Source organism: Ovis canadensis, chromosome 3 (assembly GCF_042477335.2).
Source record: "Ovis canadensis isolate MfBH-ARS-UI-01 breed Bighorn chromosome 3, ARS-UI_OviCan_v2, whole genome shotgun sequence".
In the NCBI taxonomy this organism is placed as follows: Eukaryota; Metazoa; Chordata; class Mammalia; order Artiodactyla; family Bovidae; genus Ovis; species Ovis canadensis.
In genome coordinates, this window is record NC_091247.1 from 205,724,971 (window position 1) to 205,746,643 (window position 21,673).

Genomic DNA, 21,673 nt, shown 5'->3' on the forward strand with positions numbered 1-21,673 from the left:
CGATTTAATCTGTGGTGTGGGCTTCCCTGCTGGCTCAGTGGTAAAGAATCTACCTGCTAATACAGGAGACCTGAGTTCAATCCCTGGATCTAAGGATACCCTGGAGAAGGAAATGACAAATCACTCCAGAATTCTGGCCTGGGAAATCCCGTGGACAGAGAGCCGGGTAGGCTATAGTCCATGGGGTGGCAGAGAGTGGGACACAACTGAGTGACTAAACAACAACAGGGAGTTAGTTTATTGCCTCGTCTCTAAAACCAGTCTTATCATAGGGCAGAATGTGGATGTTTGGGTAAATCATTTCATTTATCTTGCAGCAACAGGAAAAAAAAATGAGGGAATGACTATCGTTATTTTATGCCTCGGTAATTTGCAAAATGCAAATTAAAACAGCTATCTAGAATTGCTCATATATGTCCCACTGTTTTTAGCATTTGTCAAAGCGAGTGTCCCACAATCCTGATAGACATATGTGGATAAGCCTCTCCTTCAGAGCTCCTGATGCCAAGTGTGGCAGTGTTTAGCACAGAGGGTTGGTACCACCAGTGTGGGGAGCCCATCTACTGGAGAGGGTCTCCCGATCAGGGTACCCAGTGTGATGAGAACTCAGTTGGGTGGGCTTACTCTGCAGACGTCTGGGTGCTGGAATGAGGGGGAGGGTCTAGTGGTCTAAATGTACAAAGAGAGAGAGAGAAATTTGGAGAATCACACAGCATGTATTCCATTCTGACTCTGTCCTCAGCTACACTTTACATGACCAGTTCTGAGTTTTCCCACAACTCCGCAAAGTAGACAGTGCTTTGTGTCTTGTGGGACACTCAGGCTCAGAGGTAGGTGGCTTCCATGGTGGCTCAGATGGTAAAGAATCTGCCTGCAGTGCAGGAGACCTGGGTTCGATCCCTGAGTCAGGAAGATCCCCTGGAGAAGGGAATGGCAACCCACTCCAGTATTCTTGCCTGGAGAATCCCATGGACAGAGGAGCCTGGTGGGCTACAGTCCACAGGGTTGCAAAGAGTCGGACATGACTGAGCAACTAACACTTTCACTTTCTCAGAGATAATAGATGACTTCTCCAGGGCACAGGGCTGCTAGGTGGCAGAGCACCATGACTTGAAAGTCCGTATTGTTTTAACCATGTCACTCCACGTCCCTAAACCACCAGGCATCACAGTAAGCAGCTCTCAGCACAGCCCTGTAGAGGATACTATTCTTATTCCAGGTTTCAAACAAGACAGGGCTTCCCTGGTAGCTCTGCTGGTAAAGAGTCCACCTGCCATGCAGGAGACCCTGGTTCAATTCCTGGGTTGGGAAGTTCCCCTGGAGAAGGGATTGGCTACCCACTCCAGTATTCTTGGGCTTCCCTGGTGGCCCAGCTGGTAAAGAATCTGCCTGCAATGTGGGAGACCTGGGTTTGATCCCTGGGTTGGGAAGATCCCCTGGGGAAGGGAACGGCTCCCCACTCCAGTATTCTGGCCTGGAGAATTCCATGGACTGTATAGTCCACCAGGTCACAAAGAGTTGGACACGACTGAGCGACTTTCACTCACTTCCCTCTCTTACATGAACAAGACAACCAGTTCTCAGAGTGATTCAGTGATGTTCACCAGGGACACCTGTTCACTGTTAGCCCTGCCCAGGTGGGTTTGGGCATTGATGTTTGTAATTACAAATTGACGTTTTTATTTCAGAACAAATAGCTGGCTTTTCAGACAGGATTTTCCTGCCACAGATTTGCACAGGCTCCTTGCACTGCTACTGCAGATTTTTCCACTGAATGTGGACCAAGCCCTGGCATTGCTTTTCTGGGAAACCTGCTTGTGTGGACTTGACAGCAGAGATTCACAGCTGAAAAGCCAGGCCGGGTGGTGCAGGACTCTGATCCAGAGGCTCGGCTCCTGCTGGGCACCACTTGTCTATGGCATGAGGGTCCTCCTTGGGTCACAGCCTGAACCTGTTCTATAACCCAAAGTTTTCCTGACGATTGGGAGTAGGGGGGGAAGGGGGGTGGTTCAGGTGTCACCCTGGGGGCACTGAGCCAGCCCAGCACAGGCACCAGCTTTAGATGCTCTTATCAAATGTATTCGAGAATTTCAAGATGGCCCTTGGAGATAGTAAGTTCACTTGTTTCCCAGAGAGCCATGTAATATATTAAGTCATTCCAGGAATGGTTTTCAGCCCTTTGCACATCATCTATTTGTTGAAGCCCTGAGAAAAAGCTACCATCACTACATCCATTTCACAGATGAGGCCACTGAGTCAAAGCCAGGGGCTGAGTCTCTCTCCAACCACAGTCTGTGGTTCTAACCTGCTTCATCTGCTATACTGCTAGGCCCTGTCCTGTCCGGCTCCCCAAGTTTGCTGATTAAGGGAGAATGTGATTTAGTTGGTTTTGAACATGAAAGAACCCTTCCAAGCCCATTCTGTTGTTTGCATTTGTAAAGGCAATAGTGGTTGCAGCTAACTTTTCTTAGTTGAAACAGCCCGGTAGACTTTTGGGGTTCTTAGAACTGAACAAAATTAGGTTGTGTCAGCTGGCTTTGAGCTCCTTTTCACAGCCCTGGACCCACCGTGACACCCGGGCTCAGCAGCTCCCCATGTGCCAAACTTCATGGCCTCCCTTATATTTGATCTCTCCTTGATGTGGAACCACCCAGGGTCCTATTTTTTTGCTGAAACCCAGGAATCAGAGTCCATAGTCCCAAGTATGGCTGAAAAATTTGAGTGGGTTTCCTACGTAATGGTTTCGTTATGGGGTTTGTTGTTGTTGCTTGGTTGCTAAGTTGTGTCTCTTTGTGACCCTACCAACTGTAACCCACCAGGCTCCTCTGATCATGGGATTTCCCCGGCAAGAATCCTAGAGTGGGTTGCCATTTCCTCCTCCAGAGGATCTTCCTGATCTAAAGGTCAAACCCATGTATCCTGCATTGGCAGGTGGGTTCTTTACCACTGAGCCACCAGGGAAGCCCTGTTATGGTTTTGGAAAGGGACAAAGAGAGAGTGTACGAGAGCTCTCACTTGGAGGAAAACCACTTCTGGAGAAGAGTGCATGTGTTTCCATAGAAAAGTTTATTTATTAAAAGCAGCATCACGTTGTGGTGGTCTCTTCCTGAGCCATTATTTGCCTTGTGTGTTACCCTCTCTCTGTTCTGTGTCACATTTAACCTGTCTTCTGCAAATTTTATTGGAGAGTCATACACCACTGCCCTGAGAAACTCCCACCATAACTGAGATGGAACACACTGGAAAAGGTTATCCCTGTGCTGCCATAGGAGTTAAGGGCATGCTGACTACCGTAACCGACAATGCTAGAACCTCATGACGACACAGTGGAAACGTGTTGCTGGATCACGTCATGGGCCAGTGCAGGCAGGGACGTCAGGTGTCGCCTCAGGGACGCAGCCCCCTCCACCTTTTTGCCACCACCCTGTCTACCTGCGGGCTTCCCCGGTGGCTCAGTGCTTAAGAGTCCGCCTGCTAAGCAGGAGGTTCAGGTTCAACCCCTGGATTGGGAGGAGCCCCAGAGGAGGAAATGGCAGCCTGCTCCGGTATTCTTGCCTGGAGAATTCCATGGATGGGAGAGACTGGTGGGCTACAGTCCATGGGGTCGCAGAGTCAGATATGACTGAGCAACTAGACAACTACAAATGTTTATCTGGAGGTGATACGTAAGTGAAGGGAGGGGAGATGGAAGGGGGGAGGCGGGACTTCGCCAGGCTGATTGTCAGGGCCGAGTGGCCAGGGAATAGAGCCTACTACTTCTGCCTTCCTTCCATAGAGCAAAACTGACTTTAAGTGCCTTGGAAATGTGACTCCCAGTATGTTCAATTATGTTTGCAGTGACTGTAAACCCACTTGCTTCTGCTGAAAAACACATGAGCTGGAGCAGTTTGTGGAGTCCTGGAAAGAAATTGTCATTTTGAGAGTCAGCCAGGAAGAAAAGCTTCAGAAGGTGGGTTTGGAGGTTTGGTTACCCATATGTGCCCTGGCGATGAATGGCGTGGGTGTTTTATGAATGCTTGCTGCTTGCAAAGTAGGGTGTACAGCCTTAGCATCCCTTAATGTAGCTCTGTAGTCTTAAATACTTTAATATGGCAGTCTAGTCTTTCTTGACCCTTCCAGAAAGAAATCATCTGTGCTCTTGGGTCGACAGTTCCTGCTTTATGTGTTTCTAGCACATCATCTGCAGGCTTCCCCTGTGGCTCAGCAGTAAAGAATCCATCAGCAATGCAGTTGCCACCGGAGACCTGGGTTCGATCCTTGGGTGGGGAAGACTTCCTGGAGGAGAACATGGCTACCCACTCCAGTATTCTTGCCTGAAGAATCCCCATGGACAGAGGAGCCTTGTGGGCTACAGTCCATAGGATTGCAAAGAGTCGGACATGACTGAAGTCAGCAAGCACACATCACATTATCTGTACTACTCTGTTGCCCTTACTTTCCATTCCTACGTCCCCTTGTGTGCCTGCACGCTCAGTCACTCAGTCGTGTGTGACTCTTTGCTGCCCTATGGACTGTAGCCTGTCAGTCTCCTCTGTCTATGGGATTTCCCAAGCAAGAATACTGGAGTGGGTAGCCATTTCCTACTTGAGGGGATCTTCCAGACCCAGGGATTGAACCCATGTCTCTTGAGCCTCCTGCATTGGCAGGCAGATTCTTTACCACTGACTCCACCTGCTAGAATGTAAACTCCTGAAGCAGTGACCTTGTCTCTATAGCACAACCCCAGTCGCTTCCACGGTGCCTAGTGTGGGACGTTGAGTCAACAAATAATTTTCTTTGAGAGCTATACATTTACTGTTTTTTCTCAAATGGAATGTTTTGAAAGTCAGCCTCTGTCAAGGTAACCTGGACAGTGCCCTTTACCAAAATGGGGAAGTGGATTTGGACTTCATGCCTCTCTCCATGAGATGTATAGAGCCAGACACCCTTGTCGTGAATAAGGTCCTTAGATGTGTAAGCAAGAGAAGGAAACCCTTTCTGATGAATGGAGCAATGGGCTGCCCTAGAGATGGCAATTCCAGAAGCACATTGGAAGTGGTTCATAGAAAAGAATTAGCCATCTGCCAGGGATGCGGTGGAGGAGAGTCTGATTTTGAGTAGGAGACTAGGCTGGTTTGCTGATCCAGTATGTTTCTTCCATGAAGAAGAAGCATGGCAGGGTCTATGGTGACTGCTGAGTAACAAAAGCCACGAGAACGTGGTGTTTCTGTCCTATGAGCTACTGGGACAAAAGGTACACCGCCATTACTGGTGTACCATTACAGATGTATTGACAACATTTGAGCTACAGAAGTGAAAAATGTAGAAAAAACCTTGTTCCATTTGTCAGATTGCTTTATTAGTGCTTTCAACAGCAACCAAACTGATTCCATAACATATTTTTCCAAGTTAGCCTATAGCAACTATTCATGGTCTGCGTGTGTGCTGGATTGCTCATTCATGTCCAACTCTTTGTGACCCCATGGACAGTAGCCCACTAGGCTCCTCCATCCATGAGATTTTCCAGGCAAGAGTACTGGAGTGGGGTGCCATCGCCTTCTCCAGCTGGATCGCTCAGTCATGTCCAACTCTTTGTGACCCCATGGACTGTAGCCCACCAGGCTCCTCTGTCCATGGGATTCTCCAGGCAAGAATTACTGGAGTGGGTTGCCATTCCCTTCTCTAGATTTGTGCTCTCATGCCTGCCTATTGTAAGTGATCAAAAAATCTTTCTTTGGTTGATTGATCGGTTCATTCAAAGTGATTACAAAAACACATATTTGTTTAATGAATGATTCAAAAAACTAATGACTCATCCTTGACTCCAGGCTGAATGGCCTCAGTCTGTTAAGGTCTGGTAGTCCTGACCTTTGCCTTTGGCGTCGCTCAGGGTTCTGGTAACCCGCCCTGGACAATCTTCAGTTTGCTCAAGTCCTTCATAATACAACTGCCAGAGCTATACATGGCCCTTCATCCTTTACTGAGTGGCCCACCAGGATCAGGTTTTGTGATAAGCATAAGTTGAAACTGAAAACAACAAACAAAAATCCTGCTGTCCTGGAAGGTCAGGAATTAGAGAGATGATGGCTTAAGGTTCCTTCAAATGCATCCAAACAGGAAGGTTAAAAAACCAGAGGTAGAGGTAGGAGTTGGTGTATGTTGGGTTTTTGTTTCTTTCTAACCCCTTTGGCCAAAGTGGATGTTCTATTCAGAGCTGGGTAAGGCCTCTGAGCTCTGAGCCTGTGCCAAGCCCCAGGAGAGTGATCGGTGAGCTAGGAATGCAGCCAGTTAGTTTGAAGCACATTACATCAGACATTTCCCGAGGAGGAAAGGAAGGCCTCCTAGAAAGCAGGGAGGATTTTGGCTCTTAGAGATCGAATTCAGTAACTGCACCTCCTTGGTTGAGAGCCAATCCCCTAGCCAGCAGCTCTCATAAGGTCTGCAAAAAAACTCTCGAAGTCTCCAGCCCCTGCTTTAAATGTTGACACCCCAGCTTTGTTTGAGAGATGTATCACCTTTCTGGGGACAGGGACAGATTTTAGAAAAAGGCGGAGATTATAAAATCTGATTAAAGATTTTATAGGAACTTCAAAAAAAAAAAAAAACCTTACTAAATTTTCTCACTTTAAATTTGAGGGCAGTGTTGACTTTGCAGTGGAAAATGATAAATCCTGGATTAGAACACAGCAAAAGGTTACCATCTTTTACCTTCCTTCCTTTGCAAGTTAAATAAAGCCATATAATGCGTGGTGGTAGTTTATTTGCTAAGTTGTGTCTGACTCTTGCAACCCCATGGACTGTAGCCTGCCAGGCTCCTCTGTCCTGGGGATTCTCCAGGCAAGAATACTGGAGTGAGTTGCCATTTCGTTCTTCAGGGGATCTTCCCGACCCAGGGATTGAACCTGGGTCTCCTGCATTGCAGGCAGATTCTTTACCAATTGAGCTACAAGGGAAGACTAATATAATATGTAGGTATGGATATATTGGTATTAGATATTAAATTTATACATTAGAGCCTCGAGGTCATTTCTCAATTAACTTCCCAAATTGGCTTTTGCAGCCCAGAAATTTGATCTCAGTATCATTCAAAGTTAAATATCTTGTTAATCCAAAATTATGTGACTCAGAATATATTTAGAAAGGGAAATCTGTTGCCCAAAAAATACATTTGACACTATTGACTTTTTAAGTAAACTGATGCAGTGCACTTTAGATATGTTTCAAACTTAAAACACCATGATTTTTATTAAGAAATAATTGCCAAATATCTAGGCTTATCACTTAAGGTTAATTTTGAAATCTTATTTCCTCTCCTTTCTCTTCACTTTTCCCCACCCCCTCTGCAAAAAGTTTTATGTCATGTGTTGTAACATAAATATGTTAGGAAACCGTGGTTTGCAAAGATATTCTCTAAGCTATTTATGTAAAATCAGACTCTTCAGCTCTTTCTAAGCACCATGTAGGCTACTGTGGACCACACGTGCTAATGCCTCCATATTCACTGTGTCGTAGCACTACTCAGATGATTTAAAAACACCTTAGTTAACAACACAGAGGCCCTGACTGCCTCTGCTCTGAATTTTTAAAGTTGAATCCTAGAGTGGAAATTGAGGTGGTTCGAGAATCCCCTAAGGTACAAGAAAGAATAAGATACAAAGCATCTTTGCATGAAATATCATTTCTGATACCTTTTACACCTGTGAAATACAGTGCTTTTAGTAGGCACTTCCACAGTCCATCAGTGGAGACTCAGGACAGATAAATTTCAAAGTCCTCTAATAGGATGAAAATCCAAGTCTTCTGACAGATGGATGCTTTTCCCACCATAAACTTCACAATTTTAGGAGCACTGGTGTACCAGGGGTATGCAGAGTGATGGCTGTGAAAACCCTTGAACGGAGGATCTGGTAAAGCAGCTGGTGTGAGTTTTCCCTGAACCTTCCCTCTATCTCTGGATACTTCATCTTCTCTTTGGGGAAAATTGATCTGGGACTATTTGATCCTTGCTAAGAAGGGGTGCTCAAGACAATCATAAAATATTTACAAAGCGCTTTAAGTTTCAGGGAAGTAAAGTTCCAGTCTGTGAGCATGGGAAATGCACTAGTACCAGCAGGTGTCTTATCAGTTCACCCCAGGGTGCACACTTCACTCCTGACCTGTCTGTGTGCGAACACCTAAGGAAGTCACACATAAACACTTGGTACTTTTTAGTTCCCGGGAATGGAGCAGTACATTATTAACATGTCCAAGAAGGGATCTCAGGTGTGGGAGTGAGAAGAGAAGGAGGGGGCAATGGGGAAGTGAGAAGGGGAAGGAGGGGAGTGCAAGTCAAAACTGATAACACCCAGGGAAGCCAAGCTGTTAACCTGCAGGGTCTGGCCCACCTCTGCCCACTCCCCCAGTGATGCCAGCCTGAGACTCTCTGGCCAGGTCTTGCAAAGGATTGTGCCAAGCTCTGCTGTGGCCAGGCCTTCTCAGTGACAAGAGACAGTGGGGTGCAGAGCTGTTCCCTTGGCATCCTTCACCATCACTAAGGTCACTGATCACTTATGAAACTGATATCACCTTCCTGAAGGTTCTCAGGATAAGGGGGAGCCAGGGCGAGGGAAGGATACACAGACAGGGGGACACAGCCTTCTGAAACGCACACAGGACAGTTCGGGAAGCCCGGGCCAGACAGCCAGTTTGTGTTTACTTTCAACTCAAAGTGTTTTCCTTTGTGTATCACCACCTCTTCTTTCTCAGGAAAGTGACACAAAGTAACAGGCTTCAGGATATCATCCGTGTCCATTTTGACAGCAGTTCATGTCACAAGACACCATCATGTACTGTAATTATACAAAATGCAAAGAATAAAGCGTTGCTAGTTACATGGGTTAAAATGAAACTGACAGCCCAAAGGAACACAAAACAGAAAGAGATCTCTGTCGGAATCCAGAGGGACACTTGACAATATTAACCCCCCCCCCCCCAAAATGTAGCCAAATCATTGTCCTAGCATGCTGTAGTTCATTGCCACAACTTCATAAATTCCCAGCTCTTTGGGGGAAAGTGCGTGTTTATAGCTTGCAAAAAAATAGTTTGTACATGTATGCAGGTCAACAGAAAAAAGAATGCAAACTCTAGGCACCAAGACTGCCCCAATAGCAATGGAGTCTAAAGAGTCAGACCTCACAGAGTCTTCTGAATCAGATTTAGTTTGTTGAAAAAGAATCTGGACAGTGATATTAGTCCAAGAGGGCCAAGGAAGAAACACTGAACCATTAACCAGGAAAAAAAAAAAAGAAAAAACTAGAACAATTAAGACTTAAATATTTTTTTCTACTCTACTTTGAAGATGAATTACAGCTTTTCATATTTGGAAAAGATACACGCTTGGTCCGTGAGGAGAACCCCTTTTTCTACCCCCATCTACCCTCCCTGATCCTAATCAATAGCCTGGGTTGGAGCACAGATATGATTGGTTCAATTTCCTTGAAGCAGAAGTGCTATTTCTTCATGTGTGGCCATGCCTCTTTTAACAATGAGGTATCATGTGACACTAACAATATCTGTTCCTTCTTGGGCTATGAGTTTGATCAACAGTGCAGGCAGAAAACAAGGTAATGTTCTGATAAAATCACACAGGTACAAAAATTATTGCACTTAAAAACAACAACAAAAACCTCAGCCCAACCAGCAAAGGGCCTGTGAAACTCTTCGAAAGTGTTATGCTGCCTGCCCTCTGCAGAGCATCTGGACCTTTCTGGTGTTTGGTCGAATTTGGTCCATTATTGAATGTCCAGAAGTGAAAGAGTCCAAAAGACACAGTAGGCTCTTTAAGGCTAAGTCTTTCCGGTGCTCATATGAGATAAGTTATCTCCTTGGCCACATACTACAAAGTGGGGCTCTTTTTTAGCAAATGGCTAGTAGGGCCCCCCTAAAAAACTCTGGGAGCAAAGGGGGATGGGTACACATCATGTTCTGTCCTGTGAATGAGATAGAGAGAGAGAGAGAAAGAGAGAAAGAGATGGTAAGTAGCCTGGGAGAGCAAAGCTACTCATCAACAACCCTGTGGCTGGACGTGCTTTCTTTGATCACTTCCTGACTCCATCACTAGCTCTCATTACACTCAACCCCACAGCCCACGAGGATGTGGGTTTACCTGGGCATCTTTCTCTGTGTACATCCTCCTTTCTATGGCTCTGGATGACTTTCCTTCTGCTTGCAAATTTGTCTCTGTCTGTCTTCCCATGGAGAAGTGGGCTACAGTTCATGAGATCTCAAAGAGTCCTTCAGTCATGTCTGAAGTGACTTAGGACACACACGTCTTCTCTTATTTTTTATCCTTCCTGCTTCCTCGTGCTTCCTGTCTCTCTTTGTTGACGGATATAAAGGACCAATGCTAATCCTATCGTGGTACCCACTGGTCCATATCCTTTCATGTTTCCACAAGGCATCCCTCTCCTTTCTCTTCCTGTCAGTGGTGCCCCCAATACCAATATATTCAGACACATGCCATGCTCTGTTTACCCAATTGAATCTTTTAAGATTATTTGTTACTTTAGGCACAATTATTTGCACCTCCAAAATCTGATCAATGGAGAATGTGAGAGCAAGGCATTGACTGTGGTATAATTTTTTCAGGATGTCCTCAAGTAACTGCTCATATAACAGATGAAATCAAGGCATTTCCAAACTCCGATAACCTGAGACTATTGTCAATATTGTTTTTCTTCTTTGGGAGTGTTGACTTCAGCTCATATTTCCTTTGTAACTCTTTCTATGGCACTTGTAGTCAACAAAATATTTGCATAAAGTATCTAGACAAATAGTGATGGTGGTTTAGTCGCTAAGTCATTTCCCACTCTTTTGTGACCCCATAGACTGTAGCCCACCTGGCCCCTCTGTCCATGGGATTTTTCCAGGCAAGAATACTGGAGTGGGTTACAAGTAGGGTTGGATGGTAATATCTTGATTGGATCTGCAGGCACAGATTTAATATCAGAGTAATTTAAACTTTAGGCAGGAGGGAATAGAGCTCCAATCTTTGTGAGTTGCTGAAGCTCCTGCATTGCCGTACTCACCAACCAAGGCACACTGAAGCTCTAAGATCTGCTACTGTCTCTTTCCCTATGGCCAACTCTGTGGGGGCAGAGTCAGTGCAAATAGCTGCTGCCACCTTTGCTTTATCCCATCATATCCTCTCTCACTGTTCTAAGACAGGGTGCCCATGATGGGGTATTCTCTACTTACTTGTTGGGATTCTGAGCTAGGAATTGCTGACATTCTCATAGATGACGTCACTGATACAGAACTGCTGCTTCTTCTTCATCCACATCAGTTGCACACACTGATGGATAAAAATGTACTGCTCCTGGAGCAAAAGATTAAGATGCTTTAGAGCAAGGCATCTTTATGTAACGACCTCCCTGGAGCCAGTGCTTAAGATTCTGTGCTTCAGCTGCAGGGGGCATGGGTTCAATCCCTGGTCAGGGAACTAAGATTCCACATACCATGCGGCAAGGCCAAAAATAAAAAAAGATATGTTTGTGCAAAAAATAATATTTGTAATACTATGGGAGTATTAAATACTATGATGAATGTCAAAGGAAACAATCTTCATTATTTGTAACATACAATTTCAAAACTAGAAGATCCAAGAGAATCAACTGTAAAAATGTTTTGTTTAATAACAGGATTTAGATTACACTACTTAATGCTAAAGGCAATGAATATTGAATCAGTAAATCATGGGGCTTTTTCAAAAAAAATTGCACATTGCCTCATAATACACTGAAATAAATTCCAAGAAGCTTAATAAATTAAGCCATAAAAATATAAAGGCATATATAGATTAATTCTTCTCTGATTACTTTATGGAAGGGCTTTCTAAATTTTTTTTGGCCATGCCATACCCCATATGGGATCTTAGTTCCTGGACTAGGGATCAAAGCCACACCCCCTGCATCAGAAGCACAGAGTCTTAAACACTGACTTGCTAGGGAGGCCCCTGGGCTTTCTAAACTTTAAACAATGAAATAAATTAGAACAAAGATGTCAAACTGTTGTATGTAAAAAGTAGAAAAAAGAATAACATAAAGGGCAAAATAGAAACTGAGAGGGAAAAATATTTTCAAGAATTATGACAAATGTCAACACCTTTATCTCTGTTTAAAATTCATCCATATCAGTAACATACACACTTAAATTGGCAAATAGATAAAATCTACTAACCACTAAGTAAGTAAGTAAGTGAGTGAAGTCGCTCAGCCATGTCCGACTCTTTGCGACCCCGTGGACTGTAGCCTGCCAGGCTCCTCCGTCCATGGGATTCTCCAGGCAAGAATGCTGGAGTGGGTTACCGTTTCCTTCTCCAGGGCATTTTCCCGACCCAGGGATTGAACCCGGGTCTCCCACACTGGAGGCAGACGCTTTAACCTCTGAGCCACTAGACCAAATATTCCTGAAAGGCAGGGCCTGGGTGTTTTTTATTCCTAATACCCAGCACTTTGTTTGTACTTCCTAAATGTTTTTTAAGGTAAACTGAGAAAATATTAAAACATGTACAAAAAATGGCCAATAAAAAAACTGTAAACTAAAACAATTATTTTTTTAAATCTACGAAGTGAGTAAAGTTAAAAAGTAGCATTCAATGATGATTTGAATTTGTTGAACCAGCCATTTTTAACCAGTTGGTGGAGGTACAATTAATAAAATGCTAATAAATGACGTTGTGTGGATGGACAGAAGTAAGAAAGCAGGAAGGAAGTGAGGGAGTATTCAGTCTTTAAAATGAGATTTATAGAGTTTTAGGCAATTTAGGATGATACACATAGCAAAATCTTCAGTGAAAATTCAGAATGCAAAATTATGATATGTCTATAGAGCATATGAGTACAATCACGTGAACGTTATACTTGACTAAGGCCGAGATGTTGTTATTGCTGTTGTTCAGTTGCTAAGTCGTGTCTGACTCTCTGTGGCCCCGTGGACTGCAGCATGCCAGTCTTCCCTGTCCTTCACTGTCTCCCGGAGTTTGCTCGGATTCATGTTCATTGAGTCAGTGATGCCATCTAACCATCTCATCTTCCACCAGCCCCGTCTCCTTCTGCCTTTAATCTTTCCGAATACCAAAATGTTGACAGTAGCTATCTTTATCCCATTTCCTTTTCCCTATTTCCCAGACTTTCTCTCTAAGTAATACCATTAAAAATGATCTTTAAATAAGAACTAGTTAAAATACCCGCAGGATTTTAAGGAGTCTCTTGTTTGACAACTTCATGCAAATGATGAGGCTAAAGACTTCAGACTCTTGGCTTTGACTCACATGTATTTTTTTTTTTTTAAGTTGGGAGAAAATATATTCCCTTATTTCATAACAATATCACATCAGTAACTGAGCTTCCCTTTCTCACTATGACATATCCCTCCACAGTCTCCGGTGTTGAGTCAAGCACAGGGCATTGATAAGGGCAGAGAATGCCTGGTTTCTCAACCCATAATGACACAGTGGTAAAACTTTGTGTCAAATAAATAAATAAAGTACTTAGGCCACAGGAAAAGTAAACAAAAGACTATTAACAGACACATATCTGAGAGTTCAGGAGAAATCTAAGCTGCCAGTCAGGAGGCCTGGAGGCTCAAAGCAAGGCCCTACCTAGCTGACCTCCAGAGAAAGCCTGTGAGAGGAAAATGAAAGAAAACCTTTGATAAAAACAGAAGAGAGCCCAGGAAAGGTGAAGGCCATCCACACTTTATAGTTTCAAAGCACTTATCTTGATGGTATCTGTTCATCGGATGCATACTTTACAACAAACAATTCATGAATGTCCTTTGCATTTTATAGACGAGAAATGGGAACTCCAAAAAACATTTAAAAAAATTTTTTTAAACTTTTTTAAATGGGCTACAATCCATGGGGTCATAAAGAGTTGGACATGACTGAAAGAGCACATAACTGGATTTATGTGTGCTGATTCGCTTCAGTTGCGTCCAACTCTTTGTGAACCCATGCACTGTAATCCACCAGGTTCCTCAGTTCATAGGATTCTCCAGGCAAGAATACTGGAGTGGGTTGCCATTCCCTCCTCCAGGGGATCTTTCCGACGCTGGGACTGAACCTGAGACTCCTAAACGTCTCCTGCATTGGCAGTTGGGTTCTTTACCACTAGCATCACCTGGGAAGCCCCAGTGTGATAATTTTGGAAGTACAGGAAATTTATTTAGTTATACACGCATCTATGTCTTTTATTTTAGATTCTTTTTCTTATAGGTTATTACAAGATATTGAGCAGAGTTCCCTGTGCTATTCGCAGGGTTCTTGTTGGTTACCTATTTTATATGTCTGTGTGTATCTGTTCATCGGAATGGGAGCTGTGAGAGGTGAAGTGAGTTGTGCGGTGGTCAAGCTGGGACTCAGGCCTCTCGTAGAGTCTGATCTGACCACCCTGCTCTCTGCTCTCATGTAGGGACCCACACGGTACATCTGCTCAGGTGAGAAAGAGGAGGAGGGTTCATCACGATACAGCCCATGCAGCAGGCACTTGACACGTGCATCTGAGGACATGGCCAAATTAATCAGTGAATTCTGCTCTTTGTAGAGTGGTTGGGGTGATGGGCCATCAAGAGGACCTAGAAAAATCAGAAACTAGCCTGGGAGGTAACCTGTATACAGCACTGTGGTTTCTGTATTTACATAGACTCAGCTGGAGAATTACTCTGGCCTCTTGAAAACCATTAGTGTCAAAGAAGCGCTTTGGGATGCTGAAGGAAAATAATTGTTGACTCAGCTCTTTTTATTTATTACCATCAGTAAACTAGGAGGCTGCAGAAATGTGGCATGAATGAGCTCAAGGAGCATGTTAGGAAAAATCCTAACATTCAAGTTACAGGCTGAACCACAAAGAGCATAGGAATGAGGGAAAACAGAGGTAAGTCAATGGACAAGATGTTCCAGACATGACTAATGACGAAGTTGACATAAACAAACAACTTGAGCTAGAGAGGATCCCAGCAAAATCCTGAGGGAACTTGAGAGTGGACTGGAACAGCTGGGAAAAATAAGTGACCCGTGGTGACCTCTGCCTCTTCTGCAGACCTTGAATTTTCCCATGTGAGTTCAGGGAAGGGATATCATACTTTAAAAAGACCATCTTCCCTGGAGATGTCAACCTACAATACTACCATAAACAAAGCAGCAATCAAAATTTGAGGAAAGAAAGTTAGGGAGGGAATCGGACTTTTTCTCAGCTGTGCAGAAAGGCACATGGTGCAGTCCTTGTCTCATGTCCACACCTGAAGAAGGATAATGATGCTGGAAACCAGATAGAGGGTCTGCCATGTGAAGGTAGTTTTTAAAAAGGGATTAAGATCCTGTTGCTGGGAAGTTGAAAGCTAACAGGCTATAATCACAGTCTATAAAATTATAAAAGGTATAAATTAAGTCAATGAGGGCAGACAATTCATCAAATCCAAAATACTTAAAATAAGGATTGGCCCTTTGAAGCTTGGGGATTAATATACATAACAGGGAGTTTTAATCACATAGTAGGATATGGATTTATGGAAGTGAAAACCAAAAATATGGATGGACTCATAAAGCAATGTTTAATTACTAGATAGTTGGGCTTGTCTGGGAAACCGGGACATTTTTAAACTTATGATAACAAGGTGATGTTCATGTCCCCATGGCAGTAAATTAGAAGGCAACCGGGCTGGGATATGAGTGATCTCGAGGAGGACACGAATAGATGTCTTGTTTCCTAATCATCCCTGAGGCAGCTGAACGTGAATGAGTTACTGTTTCTAAAGTGCTATGATGTTGCTATAGCTCAGAAATAAACACATTGGAATGAATGGCTGTGCAGAACCTTGGCCAGATGGGAAAGGGCAAGGAAAGGGAGAAAACCGGAAGCATTGAGACAGGAGCCAGGACCGCAGGCTTTTGCGCTGCACTGACATCTAGTGGTGGTTGGAGGGAAAAGCAGAGGGAAGAGGTTAGGCAGGCTTTAATCCCTTGGGAACTGAAATCAGCGGTCAGGCCAGGTTATATTCTATTCCGCAAGTGTTCCTCCCACACACACTCCTCGAGGAGGAGGATTATTATTGTTCGCCTGAAGCTAAGAAGTTGCGAGTAAGGCTGGGTGACTAAGATTACCAAGAAGCTATTTTGCTCTGGTTTGGGGCACACACAAGTGTACACCCACGGATGCTCAGAGGCTGTGCTGCTGTGTGCGGGCACCGGGCGAGGCTGCCATTCCAGCCTGAGTGCATTTCAAAGGCTTCACGGGAGGAAAGGGCTTGGGAGAAGAGGCAGCCCGGGGAGGGGGGCAGGTAGCACTGATGGCTATTTCTGGAGATGCCTCTGTGTTGTTACAATAAGGAATCCATTCATTTAGCTCAAGGAGACTGTCTGTGTTGGTGGATGAAGGGCTGGAAACCCTTATAATCATAAAGATTTTTATCTCATCAGAAAGCACATGTGCAACACATATTATCCTCACAAGTGAACAGAGTCACATGAAGGGCAAACCAATGACAAACTTACAGAATTGAGTCTAGCATTTTAAATAGAAATTAAATCACACCAATTCCAAAGTCTCCACTTGGTGGCATTTCCCCAGATGGCTGTTACCCTCACTGAACTCTCGGTCTGTTCAAAGAGGTTTTATTCCATTATAGATACATCCATGTGCTCTGGCTTACTGGAGGGCATAGGACACCAATAAAAGTGTAGACACTATATACCGAATGGTTATCTGTTTCTTTTATACCTTGGAGCAGTTTGAATGTGCACAGTAAGAAACTAGGAACAGCAAATGCAAAAAAACATTTTGAGACAATGGTTTTGAAATATGGGATTGAATAGTGGGAAGTTTTTCAGTCAAGTCCCAATTTAAAAATGCCTATGATTCAGTTCCTACCTCGGTCTGTACCATAGACATCCGGTATGACCGCATTTCCGACACCAGCCCCAGGATGTCGACAAACTCATGATCCCGAATGTGCTGCAAGAGCCTGTCCAGGGCGATGAACGTTCCCGTCCGACCGACTCCAGCACTGAAAAAGAGGTTCCGATATCACGACACTTACAGATTGCCCTTCTACACTGTTGGAGGGGGACCCTGGTGGCTCAGAGGTTAAAGCATCTGCCTGCAATGCAGGAGACCCGGGTTCGACCCCTGGGTCAGGAAGATCCCGGGGCGAAGGAAATGGCAACCCACTCCAGTATTCTTGCCTGGAGAATCCCATGAACGGAGGAACCTGGTGGGCTATAGTCCAAGGGGTCACAAAGAGTCAGACACAACTGAACAACTTCAGTTTCACTTTCACTTTCTACATTGTTGGAAACAAGTGTAAAATCCACCAAAACTATACGTACCATCATTGAGAAGAGAAGACGAAATTCACATTTCCCAACTGATTTTTTTTTAAAAAAATAATCGTATTTATTGATTTTGGCTATAAACTGGGTCTTCATTGCTGCACCGGTTTTTCTCTGGATGTGTTGGCTACTCTCTAGTTGTGGTTTGACAGCTTCTCATTGTGGTGGCTTCTTCTGTTGTGGAGCAAGGGCTCTAGGGCGCACCAGCTTTCATAGTTGCAGTTCCCAGGCTCTAGAACCCAGGCTTAATAGTTGTGGCTCATGATCTTACTTGCTCCTCAGCATACGGAATTTTCCTGGATCAGGGATCAAGCTCATGTCTCCTGCATTTCCACGCAGATTCTTTACCACTGAGCCACCAGGGACGCCCTTATTTTTAAAAAACTCTTTATTTTATATTGGAGTATAGCCGATTAACAATGTTGTGATAGTTTCAGGTGCCCAGCAATGGGACTCAGCCATACATATACATGTATCCATTCTCCTCCAAACTCCCCTTCTCATTTGAGCTTCTGCATAACATTGAGCAGAGCTCCATGTGCTATACAGTAGGACCTTGTTGGCTATCTGTTTTAAATATTGCAGTGTGTACATGCCCATCCCAAACTCCCTTGCCCTCTAGCTGTCCCTTGTCGGCATCCTTCCCCCTTGGCAACCATGAATTCTCTAAGTCTGTGAGTCAATTTCCGTTTTGTAAATAGTATCGTATGACATTCTTTATAGGAGGAATCTAAAAAGAAGTGATACAAGTGAACTTATTTACCTCCCTGATGTTTATATGCAGTCCTGGCTGGTGTGTCTCCTAATATTACAGGTTTATCGCTGCTCCCTCCCTTAGACTGCTGTGGGTCTGCCTTGGCCACCCCTGGCCCTCCTGTCCCTGGGCTCTCTATTCCTTAGGAAAGTGAGGATTCATATGGAACCTGCTGGAACCAGCAGGAACCAGGCAAGAATCAGCCCTCAAGGAGATGATCTTGTTGTTGTTTAGTTGCTAAGTCATGTCCAACTCTTTTGCAACCCCATGGACTGTAGCCCGCCAGGCTCCTCTGTCCATGGGATTTCCCAGATAAGAATACTGAAGTGGGTGGTTGTTTCTTCCTCCAGAACATCTTCCCGACCCAGGGATTGAACCCATGTGTCCTGGTTTGGCAGGTGGGTTCTTTACCACTGAGCCACCAGGGAAGCCCAAGAAGCTGATACATGTAAACAATTCCAGCCTTCTGAGGAGCCTCAGAGTTAAACCCTCCTGTCCAACTTTAAAGTCGAGCTGAGATGCCCACACTCCAGATCTAGCGCGGGGGCCATCCAGCCCTAGGTCAAGTTTACTGTCTCAGACCTTCCTTAGGGCGTGTCTGCCCTGCTAGTGGGTGCTGGTCTGCTTCAGGCACCCAGGGATCTTTGAGGTAATTGCCTCAAAATCAGCTTTAATATTTGGATCCAGTATCTTTCAGTCCCCAAGTCCCAGCACTCTGAGTATAGAGGGAAGTGGAGTGATTCAGGCGAACCAGTTCATCACCACAGTCCCCAGTGTCACAGAAAAACTCAGCTCTCCTTTCTTCCAATCACTCATGGGATGAAGTGCCAGCTGACTCTGAACTCTGAATTATGAGGAAATACGAGAAAAAGAAAGGGCTTCTCTGGTGGCTCAGATGGTAAAGAATTCACCTGCTAAGGCAGGAGATGCAGGTTTGATCCTGGGTCAGGAGGATTCCCCTGGAGAAGGAAACGGCAACCCACTCTAGTATTCTTGTGGGAAAGTCCATGGATAGAGGAGCCTGGTGGGCTATAGTCTATGGGGGTCGCAAAGAGCTGGACACGACTCACAACATATGTACATGCACTCAGGAGAAAAGGGAATGAAAAGCAATCAAAAGCAATCTGCTTGTGAGATTTGCTGGGAGAGAAATCCAACATGGAAAACCACAAATTCAGAGCCCTGATTTGCTTTTTCTACCAGGCAACTCTTCCCTCTTATCTTCTCACGTAGACTGTTTCTGGGCCTGGGTGAACACTCATGAAGCCACATCCAGAACTGTACCCACTCTCTGCGTGAAAGGAGGCCACGTGTTTGACAAGGGTTGAGCAGCTTTATTTTCCGCTCTTGGAAGGAAGCATGTTGAGACTAGGTAACCTCATTCTGTGAAGCAAAGCTTTTTGGCCTGGGAATGACTGCCAGCAAGTGCAGCCTCCCTAGTCAGAAACTTGGTAGGTTACGGGGCATTTTTCTTTCCAGGGAGACACATACTATCACTACCACCCCCCAACCCCCACCCCTCCACCTGACACACACACACACACACACACACACTCACACACTTAGTCATTCTAGCTCACAAGGCAAAAAATGCTAGATCCAGGCTTCAGTTCAGTTCAGTTCAGTTCAGTCGCTCAGTCGTGTCCGACTCTTTGCGACCCCATGAATCGCAGCACGCCAGGTCTCCCTGTCCATCACCATCTCCCGGAGTTCACCCAGACTCATGTCCATTGAGTCCGTGATGCCATCCAGCCATCTCATCCTCTGTCGTCCCCTTCTCCTCCTGCCCCCAATCCCTCCCAGGATCAGAGTCTTTTCCAATGAGTCAACTCTTCCCATGAGGTAGCCAAATTACTGGAGTTTCAGCTTTAGCATCATTCCTTCCAAAGAAATCCCAGGGCTGATCTCCTTCAGAATGGACTGGTTGGATCTCCTTGTAGTCCAAAGGACACTCAAGAGTCTTCTCCAACACCACAGTTCAAAAGCATCAATTCTTCGGCATTCAGCCTTCTTCACAGTCCAACTCTCATATCCATACATGACCACTGGAAAAACCATAGCCTTGACTAGACGGACCTTAGTCAGCAAAGTAATGTCTCTGCTTTTGAATATACTATCTAGGTTGGTCATAACTTTTCTTCCAAGGAGTAAGCATCTTTTAATTTCATGGCTGCAGTCACCATCTGCAGTGATTTTGGAGCCCCCCAAAATAAAGTCTGACACTGTTTCTACTGTTTCCCCACCTATTTCCCATGAAGTGATGGGACCGGATGCCATGATCTTTGTTTTCTGAATGTTGAGCTTTAAGCCAACTTTTTCACTCTCCTCTTTCACTTTCATCAAGAGGCTTTTTAGTTCCTCTTCACCTTCTGCCATAAGGGTGGTGTCATCTGCATATCTGAGGACTGGAATGCAAAGTAGGAAGTCAAGAAACATCTGGAGTAACAGGCAAATTTGGTCTTGGAATGTGGAATGAAGCAGGGCAAAGACTAATAGAGTTTTGCCAAGAAAATGCACTGGTCATAGCAAACACCCTCTTCCAACAACACCAGAGAAGACTCTACACATGGACCGAAATCAGACTGATTATATTCTTTGCAGCCAAAGATGGAGAAGCTCTATATAGTCAACAAAAACAAGACCGGGAGCTGACTGTGGCTCAGATCATGAACCCCTTATTACCAAATTCAGACTCAAATTGAAGAAAGTAGGGAAAATCGCTAGACCATTCAGGTATGACCTAAATCAAATCCCTTATGATTATACAGTGGAAGTGAGAAATAGATTTAAGGGCCTAGATCTGATAGATAGAGTGCCTGATGAACTATGGAATGAGGTTCATGACATTGTACAAGAGACAGGGATCAAGACCATCCCCATGGAAAAGAAATGCAAAAAACCAAAATGGCAGTCTGGGGAGGCCTTACAAATAGCTGTGAAAAGAAGAGAAGCGAAAAGCAAAGGAGAAAAGGAAAGATATAAGCATCTGAATGCAGATTTCCAAAAAATAGCAAGAAGAGATAAAGCCTTCTTTAGCGATCAATGCAAAGAAGTAGATGAAAACAACAGAATGGGAAAGACTAGAGATCTATTTAAGAAAATTAGAGACACCAAGGGAACATTTCATGCAAAGATGGGCTCGACAGAAATGGTATGGACCTAACAGAAGCAGAAGATATTAAGAAGAGGTGGCAAGAATACACAGAAGAACTGTACAAAAAAGATCTTCACGACCTGGATAATCACGATGGTGTGATCACTAATCTAGAGCCAGACATCTTGGAATGTGAAGTCAAGTGGGCCTTAGGAAGCATCACTACAAACAAAGCTAGTGGAGGTGATGGAATTCCAGTTGAGCTGTTTCAAATCCTGAAAGATGATGCTATGAAAGTGCTGCACTCAGTATGCCAGCAAATTTCGAAAACTCAGCAGTGGCCACAGGACTGGAAAAGGTCAGTTTTCATTCCAATCCCAAAGAAAGGCAATGCCAAAGAATGCTCAAACTGCCACACAATTGCACTCATCTCACATGCTAGTAAAGTAATGCTCAAAATTCTCCAAGCCAGGCTTCAGTA

General features: G+C 44.5%; 1 protein-coding gene across 3 annotated transcripts in view; it reads right to left on the reverse strand.

The window, feature by feature from the left end:
* Nucleotides 1-7,193: 7,193 nt before the first annotated feature.
* The window catches only part of PTPRO (protein tyrosine phosphatase receptor type O), a 275,424-nt gene continuing 260,944 nt past the window's right edge, over nt 7,194-21,673 (reverse strand). For 2 of the 3 annotated variants that reach the window (XM_069585624.1, XM_069585627.1), the window contains 3 exons: nt 16,884-17,019; nt 11,215-11,335; nt 8,172-9,947 (listed from right to left, as the gene is read on the reverse strand). In XM_069585624.1, the coding sequence (XP_069441725.1) occupies nt 11,231-11,335; nt 16,884-17,019 (241 nt within the window). In that variant the 3' untranslated portion in view covers nt 8,172-9,947; nt 11,215-11,230. Of the gene's footprint in view, nt 9,948-11,214; nt 11,336-16,883; nt 17,020-21,673 lie in introns of all 3 variants that reach the window. The other variant, XM_069585625.1, reaches the window with a different exon arrangement.